General features: G+C 35.2%; 1 protein-coding gene across 8 annotated transcripts in view; it reads left to right on the top strand.

The window, feature by feature from the left end:
- The window catches only part of CEP170 (centrosomal protein 170), a 137853-nt gene that overhangs the window by 53901 nt on the left and 69373 nt on the right, over positions 1–14579 (top strand). For all 8 annotated transcript variants that reach the window (XM_081254932.1, XM_081254931.1, XM_081254930.1 and 5 more), the window contains exons 4-5: positions 6831–6912; positions 14453–14508. In XM_081254932.1, coding sequence (XP_081111058.1) covers positions 6831–6912; positions 14453–14508 — 138 coding nt within the window. The remainder of the gene's footprint in view (positions 1–6830; positions 6913–14452; positions 14509–14579) is intronic.

Here is a 14579-nt window from a genome sequence, read left to right as displayed (position 1 = left end):
AGTTTGCACTTACTTAAGTGCTTACTAGGTACATAGCACTTTGAGGACCATACAGCAGAATATGAATGTAGCCCATGTTCCCAAGAAATGATGTTGGTAGTAAATACTTAACAGGAATTCAGATGGTTGTTGGTTGTTATTATCCAGTGGTTAAAAAAAGACTTCTTTAAGGAGGTTAAGATGAAAGCTTGCCCTTACTGAATGGCTTGAATTTATATGTGATAAAGCAGTGGAAAGTCATGACAGTAAGAATGCAAAAAAGCACTCTTGGGAGGCAGAGAAGTGTGGGTTAACTTTAGAAAAAAAAGATGCAAACGTGGTTTGGTACCAGATGGTTGGAGGATCTTCTATACTAGAGTAAAAAGGAGTGAAACACATCCATTTACCTTAACAAATGTGGTATATGATCTAAATACTAGTGTTTATTTTTGCTTCTTTGGTTTCCTACATTGAAGATTTTTGTGTTATTGCAGTGAATTTTTTCCTAATTCTTCATTTGATTTTTCTACATTGGCAGAATGTAAGTAGCTGCAGAATAAGAGAATGCTAAAGTATTGAATAATTTATCTTATTTTTTCTCAATTTTCTCATGGCTCTGCTAACATAAGCAAATATAATTTTGTTCAGATCTGTGCCGTTGAATTTCTTGAAATGACTTTAATAGAAATTAAATGTATCCAAACTTCTTCTAACTGCTGCTTCTTTTCAAAATATACATTAAACATTATATGGAAAAACATCTGCAGAAATTTGGCAAATATGGTAAAACTTTTTTTTTCTTGTCCTGAATTGGCCTGCTACTGAAGGACTTTTATGTTTATTCACTGAGATACTTTTTTTGTAGGCATGTTTTTATGTTAGTTTTATTCACACCTTTATTTGTTTCTCATGACACATAAAACTAAGTCAATTTAATTCCTCATGTTTGAATTGAAATACCTCACATTTGGCATCACCCACTTTTCCAGATTCATGCTCCATCACATTTTCCTTGCCGTACCTCCAAAACAGTAGTTTTCCTACTATACTGTCTCCTTCTCCAAATAACTTGTTAGATTTTCTGCAGCCCAGTAGTTCTTCCATCTGCCTTGTCATGTGTAAAAGTTGTACTTACTTTTAAAGTAAAATCCAAATTCTACATCTTCTTGAAGGGAGCAGAGAAAAGGTATTTAAGAATATTGACTTATTTACATGTTGAATGGATTAAAGGAGAAGGAGATAGGCAGATGAGGTAGAAACTGTTTTACCATGGGCCTTGTCAGGAAGCATTTCGATTCCAAGGTGCTATTTAAGGAGTTACTCTCTTCCTTCTCCGCGCCTACAAACTTCTGTTTTAATCTCTGTTTTGGATGCTTTATGAGCCTTGTATTAAATCTGCTTGTGCATATCTCTCACTGTGCTAAATTATGTGCTTCTGAACAGTTCATGTGCCTTTTGCTTCTGGTAAGTACACCACAGTGCCTAGCACAAGGTTCTGCACAGTGCATGAACCCAGTAAATCTTTTTGAATGGAATTGAATGAATTTTCTATATGAAAGACTTTATAGAGAAAAATTTTAATCCACTTTTATGTGTGGAATATTTTAACAATGTTATATTCTGTTTTGAAGCCTAGAATGTTTCGTCTTGACCACATTGCTATTCTTAGGTGTCTTTACATTTTATCTTGGAAAGTAATAAGTGAGAATTACATCACAGTGTTTTAGTCTTTTAAAACATTGTGATCAAATATAAAAATTATTGATGTTGGTTTTAAAAAATATCAGGTGAAATATTAACTTCTAAGTTTATCTAGGCTGACCTTTCTTATAATTTGATTGTACTCAGTAATTGTCTGAAATACAATAACTCACAGAGAGTGACATCTTCATTTTGAACTTGAAATCAGGACCTAGATTTGAATCTCAGTCTGTAATTTACCAGCATTATAACCCTGGACAAATTACATAAACTCTCTGAAATTCGGTTTCCTCGTATATATTCATATTAGTTCCCAAAGTTGTACGAAAATGTAATGAGTTGAAGGTTATGAATGTGAAGCCTCAATGCAAAATTTAGTTACCTGTCTTCAACTTTAAAATAGTGAAATGATAATCCCTGCTCTGTAGTATTGTTATGAGATTAAATGTGACAATACATGTGAGTATGTGCCTGGTGCAGAACTTCAAAATATTACACAAATGGATAAATGCACTGTTACCCAAATGGATAGCCTAAGAAATATGCCAGAATGGACTTTGGTAGCCAAAGTCTGTGAACTACCAGCTATCATGCATTTTATTCATGGAAAACTTGTAGATTATTATCCACAGCCTATTTATTCTTAACATTCATATAATTCTAGAAATTTGAGCATCAGGTTAAAAGTAGTAATTTCAGAGGGGGCACAGTATAGGTGGTTATGACCCCAGCTTGAATTCTTACTAGTGAGGTAACCCTGGACAAGTTACTTAATTTTTCTGTTCCTCAGTTTTTTTAACAGAAATAGTAAAATGGTACTCCTCTCAGGTGGTTGTGAAGCTATAAATAAGTTAATAGTTTTAAACACCTAGTTCAGTAAGTGTTAGTTACTATTGTTGTTGTTATGCTAAGAAAAGCAGTTAAAACAAGTTTAGCATCCTGTAGTCTACATACTTTTCAGTGAATACATACACAGTTAAATTATTTGGAAAGCACTTATCAACTAAACTCAACGTATAAATAACTACCTGTGACCACTTCCACTCTCATGTCCTTTCACCCTACCCTAAAATATTCTCCCAAATTGCCTAGGTCCACACTTGCTTTTATTACTACCAGAAATGAGGTTGTTCTGCTTAGGGAAGCTGGAACTGGTTCGGTAGCTGATGTGATAGTAGGCTATTTCCCTGCAAGCCCCTCGAAGCTTCTCTTTCTATGAGAGCCCTTGTTTGCCTTCAGTTCTTCCTGCCCCCTCCATGCACTGGAGTACCTGCACCTCTCTGATAGCCACCATTGACCTTTGTCGTACCACTCCCATCCCATTCCACCTCACCTCCCTGTGTTCCAGCCCATGCTGTGTCCCCTTTCACACTGACGTTCCTGCAGCATCAGACCAGTATGGCATAGAAGGAGGAAGGTATGAAAGGAGTGGTTAGAGGAAGAAGACGAGACTTTTCTCACTGGCAGCATGATTGAGGTGGTTGTGCTGCTGGCCACCCCATTCACATTTCCCAGAGCATTAATGCAGTACATGGTGGTTATATGATTTTATACTGTCAATTATATGATTTATTTGTATGTAAATTAAATAGATATTTATCTGGTTTGGTTTGCTTCTCTGAGGTTAGTGGTTTGGTTGGGGGAGTTTGGGGAAGCTGGCTTGGCCAGGCTTGGGCACCCAAGCTTCCTTGATGTGCAGAGAATGTGGGGTTTGTAGTTCAGAGAGCTGAATTTGAATCCCAGTAATTCTGCTTCTGAACTCTGAGAGCTTGATTGTTGCTTTGCACCCTGTGCCTCGTTGTCCTCACCTGTCCTACCTACCAGGTAGAGGTGTGATCAAATGATGTTGACATAAGAAACAAAACCTTTTTCTTTCCATATCTAATTTATTAAAATGCTTCATAATTGATTTGTTTAAGTGATTTTTTCCTGTAGCTCTTTGAAATTTTCTCTCCTTTTATAATTTTCAACCGTCAGGAGACTTTTTGCTCCCAAGTGTTTTCACTTACATTTTGCGAGTGGAAACTTCGTGTCTGGCTCATATATCCTGAGCCTTTTTAGACCTTAGGGAATATTTCTGTCATAAATGCCAGCAGGTTAAAATTATGTGTCTCTTAATCTCTGAAAGTACCTAGTACATATGTTAAAAACAATAGGTGCTTAACATTTAAGAGAGTCAAGCAATAAGCTTTGAGTGAATCTTAGAGCTCATCTTAGGCCTTTTGAGTAATTATGGTATTTTAGGTTGAGACAGTTTTAAATAAATTGGTTTAGAACTGTGGCATCTCTCTTATACCATGTACCTAATTATTTATCTTCTGCATACCAAACATCAGTTAATTAACATTTTATTTTATTCTTCTCTTTTCCATCATTTTCCTCAGCTTTTCTCTTTTGTAATTAATATAGAATATTTTGGTAAACTCAAGATATAAGTCTTAAAACACTCTAAGAATGTTCGTTTTGGAAATGAACCTGAAATTTGAGTTTATAAATGCCTGAAGCCTTTGAATTTTCTTTGTATTAACATTTCAGTCTTTCTGTGAAGCATGTGAGAAACTTGTTATTTAGGATTACTCATAAATCATACTAATGTGTGATCTTGAGTTTTAGCAGTATTCTGCTGTCTCCTTATATCTGGAATAAGATTACAACTTCTAATTTTTTTGTTTGTTTTTGGTAGATTTAGAAACTGGTATTCTATGACGTATTACAAAGTGCTAGCTATGCAAAGGAATTTGAGAACATGATCATAACAACCCAATCCCCTTATATATTTTACTGTATAACATTCAGGACCCTTCTAAATTTCCTCATTACGGAGGGAACCTTCCCAAGTAAGGTATCGTGGCCATCTCAAATCCAATAACATAAAAGATAGGAAAAATGAAATTTAAAAGGGAAGAGTAAAGTAATTTTTAAAGTTTCAACTTATCAAAGAAAAACATATTGGGTATTTATATGATGTTCACATTCCAGGCAATTAAGTATAACACTGTTCTATGTTTTATAAATCTAGAGAATTCTAGGTCTTTTAACTTCTAGTATGCCAGGAAAAATAGTCATCACCATTAACCATCTGTGTCCAATGGACCTCTTAAGTCTTTTTACAAATAGTTTACACAAGTAAGAAAAGATGAGAGAACAACTTGAAATTTTAATAAAAAATGAGGCATGACAGACTCAAATTTTTATTCCATATTTTCCTGGTTTTGAAAGGTACATAACATGCAAAATGGGTATTGTTCTTTGAATGCCACTATCTGTTCATTAGCTGTCATGCCTTCTCTGGGATATATATCTATTTTATAAATATTGATTTCAGATTTCAAGGACATCTCTAGCTAGTTCTAGCTTACCATTATTTCTAGTTTTTCTTGCTCTTGCATTATCAAAATGCATTATTTTTAAGACTTTGACATTTTAAAATTTTAAGAGGAAAGTCATTTTCTTTTTCTTCCATAATTGTAAAACAGTACAACAGTTACAAGATCAATTCAATAATTTTATTTCTATGTCATCTCTTTCCTTCTAGTTACCTTTGTATAGATACCCGCCTTGATCATTTGTCCACTTACATACTAAATCAAATGAGTATTGAAACACAAACACTAGAAAATGAGAGAAAACTGTCAAAATTTCTTTTAAAATACAGAATCATCAGTTTCATGTTAAAAAATATTGCATGATTCTTCTTATTGATTTAGGCTAACTGGATGAAAAATATCTTAGTTTCTTTTTGACTTTGGAAACATTCTTCTCTAATCAATTCTTGTGTTAGGGAAGATTCATCTAGGATTATCTTCATCTGAAGACTCCCAGTCTGATATTTTGCTTACGTTATTATCATTTTATTGTTATTTTAGTCTAGAGTGCTGCTGCTCTACTTTTTGTATTTACCTTATAATTGTGAAATATCTTCCTGTCTTTTTTTTTTTCTCTTTGCCTTTATGGATGTTAAATAAAAAATTCTGAATTCTCAGTTGTGCTCTTTGATAGCTTAAAAAAAAAAGACAAAGATGGTGTCTCCAGATGTCTTTTATATCTTCTTGGGAAGATGGTGCAATATTTTGGGCCATGCAGTAAGAAACCTAAAGGTTGATGCAATAGTAATGATTTATTTCACAATTGCATCATCCATCTAGCTCTGTGCTATTTGCTGCACTAGCCACTAGCCATGTGTGTCTGTTGAGCACTTGAAATGTGACTAGTCTAAAAATAAAAAGGTAAAAAAAAAATGGTAAAATGTCTTCTTAATTTTCATATTCATTATTTGTTAAAATAGTACTATTTAGGATGTATGGGTTAAATTAAAAGTATATTATCAAAATTAATGTCACCTCTTTCATTTTGCCTTTTTAATGTGCCTGCTAGAAAATTTAATAGTATATGTGTAGCTTCCATTTGTGGCTTGCAGTGTTTCTGTTGAATAGTGATGTTCTAGGTAATTCCATTCTTCTGTTATTATTTCGGTCATTTTCAACAAAGTTAGAAGTAATTGATAAGTTCAAATACTTATGGGATGATGATGATGAAACAATGTTTCAACATACAGAAAAAATAATGTATCTATAATGTATCTTAGATTCATGTAAGGGTCCTATAATGTATCTTAAATTCATAAAAGGGTCCAAAGGACTCATTGGCAATTGTAAAATAGAATGAGTTTTATTCAGTTTTTTTAAAGTAAATTTTCTTTTTGTTTCTTTGGAATACTTCTAGGAATAAAAATGATGAAATCTCAATCCTCACAGATAATTACAGTTGTCCAGAAAAGTTAAAATTGAGTCCAGTGGGCCCTGATGGTATATCGAGAGCTATATTATATTTTACCCTTTACAATTTCTAGCTTCGGGTCAGAGCTTTTCTTGACGTCATTTTTAGGTGCCTAAATTTATCATGGCAGCATAGTAGACTCAGAGGAACTGCACCCTGGTTCTTTGTGTGTTACTTGTAATAGTTATAAAGGGCTTAGTATGAAATCATTTATTAGCCTATAAGATGCATAGCGCATTTTATGATGATACGCAAGCTGTATTAGCCACCATTTGATATAACTTTAAAGCATAAGGTTTGAGTATTTGCTTGTCTAAATTTTAATAATTAATACTTCATATATCAACTTAACATCTTTTTTTTTTCTCTTGTAGACTTTTGTGAATGATGTAAGAATTCCAGAACAGACTTATATCACCTTGAAACTTGAAGATAAGTTGAGATTTGGATATGATATCCTTATTGATTTTGTGCATTTATTAAATTTATTCAAAAATCTTTACTCCAGTATAAATTAACATTTCTTGAGACAAAAGAATTCATAATATAGGCATGCTGGAAGTCTCTGTGCCCTTCCAAACTAAAATACATGTTTAAAAATAATACTTTTTTTTTTTTTTGGTTATAATGCCTGTTCCTAAAAATAATCCTGGAAAAGTTGATGGACTCTTTTTTTTCTCCTCACTCTGTATTATAGTTTCAGCAGAAGTATCCCTGCAGTGCTATTATATATGCAGTTTGGGTATCAAAGAATGTAACTGGGGAGAGGACAGAGAGTGTGTAATAGTAGCCCAGCCCAGGGATTTTTTTTTTCCTGGTTAAATGATAATGACACAGGTCAGCCTCCAGGAGGAATGTAAAGAATTTAACCCTGTCTTTCCTTCTGTCCCCACTTTTACTCCATTTTATGCATTCCATTTCTGTTGCCTGTTCAATTCAAATTTTTCCATATCCTGTGTCTTCTGAGACCCACACTCCCTGACTAAGTACATTATGCATTTAGCATGTATTTAAAATTCTTTTGTTTGAAAATAGGATGCTAAGAACTGAATAAGGATATGATGGTGTTCTCCTAGTAAAGAATCACTAGTGAAGAGAAGGGGAATGATTGGATGAAGAAGAATAAAAGCATTTCTATTCATACAAGGCAAAAAGCTTGTTTATATTTAATTAAAATATAGATATTACACATTATGCTGAATGTTTTTTTTTTCACTTTTAATTTTTTCATTTACTGCATGTATCTGGACTTTGATATTAAGCAATGTATCAAATGTACTGGCAACTTGGATGTACTTTTATCACTGTAGTAGAGAAAATGTCTCAGCTAAGTAGAGCTGATACTTAGGTAAAGTAAATGTACTGATACTTTAAAATTGTTCCTAGAGCATAACTAGTTTTTATTTTAGATTTAACTTAAAATTTATGAAAAAAATAGTTTTGTAGCACATCATATAACCTTTATACTTGTAGAGCCAAAGCAGCATGTGAAAAATGAAACCATTAAACATTAATACCTTTGATTTGTATATTTTAAATCCTTTAAAAAATATGTATCACATAAAATGATTAGGAATTAGCATTAAAGCCTTGATTCATGGGTTATTTTCTACCACAGAAGTTTCATCAAAAAGTAAATACAGGTATATTTTGAATTTAAGTAACTCAATTCATTTGACATCAGCTGTTTCAAAACATGAGAAAATAGTAGGAAATTTGGGTTTCAGTAAAACTCTATAAAGTTTACTTTGAATTTTAAATCAAGAAGAAGCTATTGAGAAGCAACTCATCTTTTATAGATTGTATAATGATTTCTTAATAGAGAACTAATATTTCCTTATATACTTGCTCACAATATTTCTGTTGAAAATTCCTGGGACAAATGTTTTGTTCCCAAGGACTTTTTCAGGGCTGTAAATCAGTGTTGAGCCAGAACGACTACCCAGATCCTCAGGTTAGGCTCAGTTGATTCATTATTTAAAAATAGCATCTCAGGGCTTCCCTGGTGGCGCAGTGGTTGAGAGTCCGCCTGCCGATGCAGGGGACACGGGTTCGTGCCTCGTTCCGGGAGGATCCCACATGCCGTGGAGCCTGCGCGTCCAGAGCCTGTGCTCCGCAACGGGAGAGGCCACAACAGTGAGAGGCCCGCGTACCGCCAAAAAAAAAAAAAAAAAATAGCATATTGCTTTTGATTTTTGAGGATTGTGTATAAATGAACATTGGGCTGTTTCAGTGGCAGAAATTTTATTAGATAGGATGAAATTTTAAAAACAAATATATTCTGATACCAGACTGAAGTCACTATCATGCTTTATTCATAGTTAAACTTAAGTTTAATAGTTAGCTAGTCTACAAACTGTTATACCTTGTAGTTGAAAACTGTTTAATTAAAATGCCACAGCAATAGAAAGAACATTTTACCATGAATTGAGACTGGAACTAAGAAACAGAATTTATCTGCCAAAAGTTTTTTTTTCTAACCAGAGAAATTGATTTGGAAAAGCAAGTAGTGAAATATCCAAGTTTAAAAAATGACTATAAACTCAGGAGGTATAGTAAAATGCTGCAGTAATCAAGATAAACTTTAGAAGGAGGTAATATATCTCCAGGTGGCCAGAAAAGTAGCAGGTAAGCAAGCCTAAGTTCATTTATTTTACAATTATTTATTAAATGTCTCCTACGTGCCAGGCATAGTCCCTGCAGTCTGGGGTACAGTACTAAATAAAACAGACCACAGTCCCTGTCCTCCTAGAGCTTATACTTTAATGGAGTTGGAGGGAACTGACAGCACGCACAAAAAGGATAACAGAGGGCGATAAATTCTATGGAGAAAAAGTGTGAATGGGAGACAGAGAGCTAGTGCTGGTGTGTGAGAAGTTATAATTTTAAAAAGGCTATTCATGAAGACTTCACTGAGAAGCCAGCAATGGAGCAGGTAAAGACGCTGGCCTTATGGATCTATCCGGGGAAACTGCTCTTCAAGCAGATAGAAGAGTTAAGTGCAAGACTTAAACCAGGAACATGTTTGCCATATTTGAGGAACAGCCTTAGGATTAGAAGTCAGTGTGGCTGGAGCCAGTGAAGAGAAGGAGAATATGGGGAGCCAGAGTGTATCACTCTAAATAGGCCTCTATAAGAATTTTGGCTTTTATTTTAAGTGAAATGGGGAGCCATTAGAGGGTTTGATCAGAGGAGTGATGTGATAATGACTTATATATTTAAAAGAATCCTCTGGTTACTCTTTCAAAGACTAAGGGGTTAAGTGGGCAGCGGTGAAAGGAGGGAGACCAGTTAGGAGGCTGTTACAGTAGTTGGCAGTAGTTCCAAGTGAGCAATAATGGAGGTTTGGACCAGGGTGACAGAAGCAGAGGTAGTGAGAAATGATAGAATTCTGCACATATGTTGAAGATGGAGCCAGTAATATTCTTGATTAGATTGTATGTAGACTAAGAGAAAGAAAAGAGTCAAGGATGAATACAAGACTACAGTTGATTTAAACAATTAGAAAAATGGAGTCACCATTAACTGACAGCATATTCTATGGGTAGAGCAGATATTGTGGAGAAAATGGGAAGAATATTCCCCCAAATCCATTTAAATTTGGTTTAACTGAATTTGGTTTAATCGAATTTTGCTAGTTATTGTTTTCTTTTTGATTTCTGCTGTCTTTATTAATTTCTTCTACGTGAAAGCTGAGATAATTCAAGATCTTCTTTCTTTTCTAATATAGGCATTTAGTACTATAAAATTTCCCCTAGGGCTTCCCTGGTGGCGCAGTGGTTGAGAGTCCGCCTGCCGATGCAGGGGACACGGGTTTGTGCCCCGGTCCGGGAAGATCCCACATGCTGCGGAGCAGCTAGGCCCGTGAGCCATGGCCGCTGAGCCTGCGCATCCGGAGCCTGTGCTCTGAAACGGGAGAGGCCACAACAGTGAGAGGCCCACGTACCGCCAAAAAAAAAAATTCCCCTAAGTACAGACATACCTTGGAGATATTGTGGTTTCAGTTGCAGACCACTGCAATATTGCAAAAAGCCAGTCACACAAATTTTTTGGTTTCCCAATGAGTATGAAAGTTATGTTTATGAAGAACATTGGAGTCTATTAAGTGTGCAATAGCATTATGTGTAAAAAAATTATATATACCTTAATTTAAAAATACTTTATTGCTAAAAAATGTTAACTATCGTCTGAGCCTTCAGCGAGTCCTGATCTTCTTACTGGTGCAGGGTCTTGTCTCAGTGTTGACAGCTGCTGACTGATCAGGGTGGTGGCGGCTGAAGGTTGGGGTGGCTGTGGCCATTTCTTAGAATAAGACAACAGTGAAGTTTGTCACATCGATTGACTCTTCCCTTCAAGAACAATTTTTCTCTAGTACACAATGCTGTTTCATAGCATTTTATGCACATAGAACTTCTTTCAAAATTGGAGTCAGTCCTCTCAAATCCTGTTGCTGCTTTATCAACTGAGTTTATGCATTATTCTGAATACTTTGTTGTCATTTCAAAATCTTCACAGCATCTTCATGAGGAGGAGTTTCCACCTCAAGAAACCATTTTCTGGGACTTCACTGGTGGTCCAGTGGTTAAGACTCTGCACTTCCAGTGCAGAAGGTGCAGGTTCGATCCCTGGTCGGGGAAGTTCCGCATGCCAAACGGTGCAGCCAAAAAACAAAAAGAAACCACTTTCTTTGCTCCTTCATAGGAAGCAACTCCTCATGCATTCAAATTTTATCATGAGATTGCAGCAATTCACTCACATCTTTAGGCTCCACTTCTAAATTCTAGTTTTCTTGCTGTTTCCACCACATCTGCAGTTACTTGTTCCACTGAAGTCTTGAACCGCTCAAAGTCACCCATGGGGATTGGAATCAACATCTTCCAAACTCCTGTTAATGTTGATATTTTAATCTCTTCCCATGAATCATGAATGTTCTTAATGACATCTAGAATAGTGAGTCTTTTCCAGAAGGTTTTCAATTGACTTTTCCCAGATCCATCAGAGGAATCACTATATGGCAACTTTATGAAATGTATTTATTCAACAATAAGACTTGAAAGTTGAAATAACTCCTTGATCCATGGGCTGCAGAATGGATGTTGTTGTTAGCAGGCATGAAAACAACATTAATCTTGTACATCTCCATCAGAGCTCTTGCATGGCTAGGTGCATTGTCATTGTGCAGAAATATTTTGAAAGAAATCTTTTTCTGAGCAGTAGGTCTCAAACAGTAGGCTTAAAATATTCATTAAATCATCTTGTAAACAGATGTGCTGTCATCCAGGCTTTATTGTTGAACTGTTAGAGCACAGGCAGAGTAGATTTAGCATAATTCTTAAGGGCCCTAGGATTTTCAGAATGGTAAGTAATCATTGGCTTCAACTTAAAGTCACCAGCTGCATTAGCCCTTAACAAGAGAGTCATCCTGCCCTTTTAAGCTTTGAAGCCAAGGCATTGACTTCTCTCTAGCTATGAAAGTCCTAGAGGGTGTCTTCTTCCAAAGAAGACTATTTTGTCTACACTGAAAATCTGTTGTTTATTGTAGTCACCTTCATTATAATTCTTAGCTAGATCTTCTGGATAACTTGCTGTAGCTTCTACATCAGCACTTGCTGCTTCACTTTGCAATTTTATGTTATGGAGACAGCTTTTCCTTAAACCTCATGAACCAACTTCTGCTACCTTCACACTTTTCTTCTGTAGCTTCCTCACCTCCCTCAGCCTTCATTGAAGAGAGTTAGGGCCTTGCTCTGGATTAGACTTTGGCCTAAGAGAATGTTGTGGTCAGATCTTCTTTTCAGACCACTCATACTTACTCCATGTTAGCAATAAGGCTATTTAGCTTTCTTATCATTCATGTGGTCACTAGAGTAGCACTTTTAATTTCCCTCAAGAACTTTCCTTCTGCATTCACAATCTGGCTGACTGGCACACGAGGCCTAGCTTTGGTTCTGTCTTGGCTTTTGACGTGCGTTCCTCACTAAGTTCAGTTATTTCTAGCTTTTAACTTAAAGTGAAAGATGTGTGACTCTTCATTTCACTTGAATATTTAGAGGTTATCGTAGGGTTATTAATTGGCCTAATGTCAGTGTCGTTGTGTCTTAGGGAATAGGGTGGCCTGAGGAGAGGAACGGGAACGGCCAGTTGGTAGATTGAATGAAATAGTAAGACCAACTATATGCTGCCTAATTCAAATGTAGAGACAACAGGTTAAAAGTAAAAGAAGGCAAGAGATATACCAGATATAACTGACATACAACTATAGTTAATATTACTGTATTGTATGTTTTGTAACTTATTGGCATCATAAGTAATTGTACCTTAGATTGTCATTTTTCTGAATTAACCAAGTTAGAAACTCTTACCTGGGTCCGTACCACTAGGAAGATAGTAGCTTTGGAGGGAAAAGCTGGAGTTAGGGCAGTCTCAAAATCTCGTAGTCATACCAGAGTTCTCAGGTAAATTCATGACCTAAACAGAAGGATTTTTGAGGGCTTTGGTGCCCCACGCAGGAGTTTTTTTGTAAGGTAAAGTGTGTGAACCTATGAGTTACACCCTCTTATAAGTTTTCCTTGATCTTAAAAAAGTCTAAATCTAAAGAGAATACCCCAGACTAGCCTTGAGGAATAGCCTTAAAAGCTGTCCCAGGAGAATCTAGAAGCATCAGAAAACACAACAGGCTAAAATCATTTGTTTCTCATTGAAAAAAATAGAAATGGCTTTCAATATTTTTAAGATGCTGTGTTTAACATTGAAAATGTAAGAATGCTATGAATCTCCTCCAGCTGTTAGTAAGTTTCTTGGGGGTAAAACAAAGTTACTAGATTCTTACTCTTTATTAGCTATACTTAGTTATGAACTGTATATTGTCATATATACCAACAAATGTGTATCAGCATATATACATAACAAAAAAGGAAAATTTTATTACTTCACAGTTATAGGAAGCAGTGTAAACTGATAGGAAACCCCTAGACCTGGTATTCAGTTGACTAGATTGTTATCTTGGGTTCTGCCCCGTTAGTCCTCAAGTTCCTCATCTATAGAATGGGAAGGCTGGTTAATGGAATTGAACAGGATATTCCCAAAGTGCTTTACAATTCTAAAAAATTCTGAGTTTTTATTATTTTAATGAGTAGAACTATGGGTCAAATACTCGTTAACAAGTTTACTGCTTGTTATGCATGGGAAGTCTGTTTTTCTCCCACGTGGTAATTAAAGCTTTCTACGCTTGAAGTCATGGGTGCTCTGAATTGGTAAAGAAGACTAGAATTAATATGTGGTTATAAAAGTCCTTTCATTACGGGGTTAAGTAATGGTGAGAAATGTGACCTCTACTGTTTAGTGAAAGATCTTTTTAATATACAGAGGCATTGTTCTTTTTGGTATAATAATGAAAGCATTCATTATATCTAGCTTTTGGTTCTAATCTGTATAGAATCAGTTGTTTGATAATGTAGTATGACCCTGATTGCAATTCATGGGGAGAAGGAGTGGTTGTAGTTGCTGTTAAGACCCTAATTATAGCATTTCTTTTGCACTTTCAAGATGAACTTCATTTTATCAATGCTTGTGAAGAAGGAGTAATTGAATTCCTTCAGGATTTACTGTTGGGTAATCACTGATGACGTACTTCTTTTCAGATTTTTGTGATTAGCTATCAATATAGTTTGATCCAGCTGCTTTCTCTTTGTGGTCATATTATTGTTCCTGAGAACTGAAAATGTCTTTTGTGCTTCAGTTAATCATCCAGTTATTTGCTTCTTGAAGGCCATGATTACCTAAGTTTAGAATTACTTGCTAGATTTTAAGATTTTATTTAGTCTTTAAAAATTTTTATATTTGTGAGCATATTTTAACATTTAATTCTTAAAGGGAATATAGTCATTCTACTGTAACTACCTGTAGAAAATAGGACAGTTTCTATATTATCTTTGATCATTTTAAGCTTGATTATCAGAATTTTGATATGATACTCTTCCTTAGCCCTGTTTACATACAAATCTTTTCACTGTAGTACGAGGAGAAATGAGGGTCCCTGAAGAAGCTCTAAAGGTAAAAAGTTTTTACTTATTTCTTTTGTAAATCTACCATTTACTAGGGTTGATTTCACTCATGTATACTTC

Source organism: Mesoplodon bidens (assembly GCF_964165515.1).
Source record: "Mesoplodon bidens genome assembly, chromosome: 2".
Classification (NCBI taxonomy): domain Eukaryota; kingdom Metazoa; phylum Chordata; class Mammalia; order Artiodactyla; family Ziphiidae; genus Mesoplodon; species Mesoplodon bidens.
The sequence above is the reverse complement of the archived record's forward strand: the minus strand, read 5'-3'. Positions and strand labels throughout refer to the sequence as shown.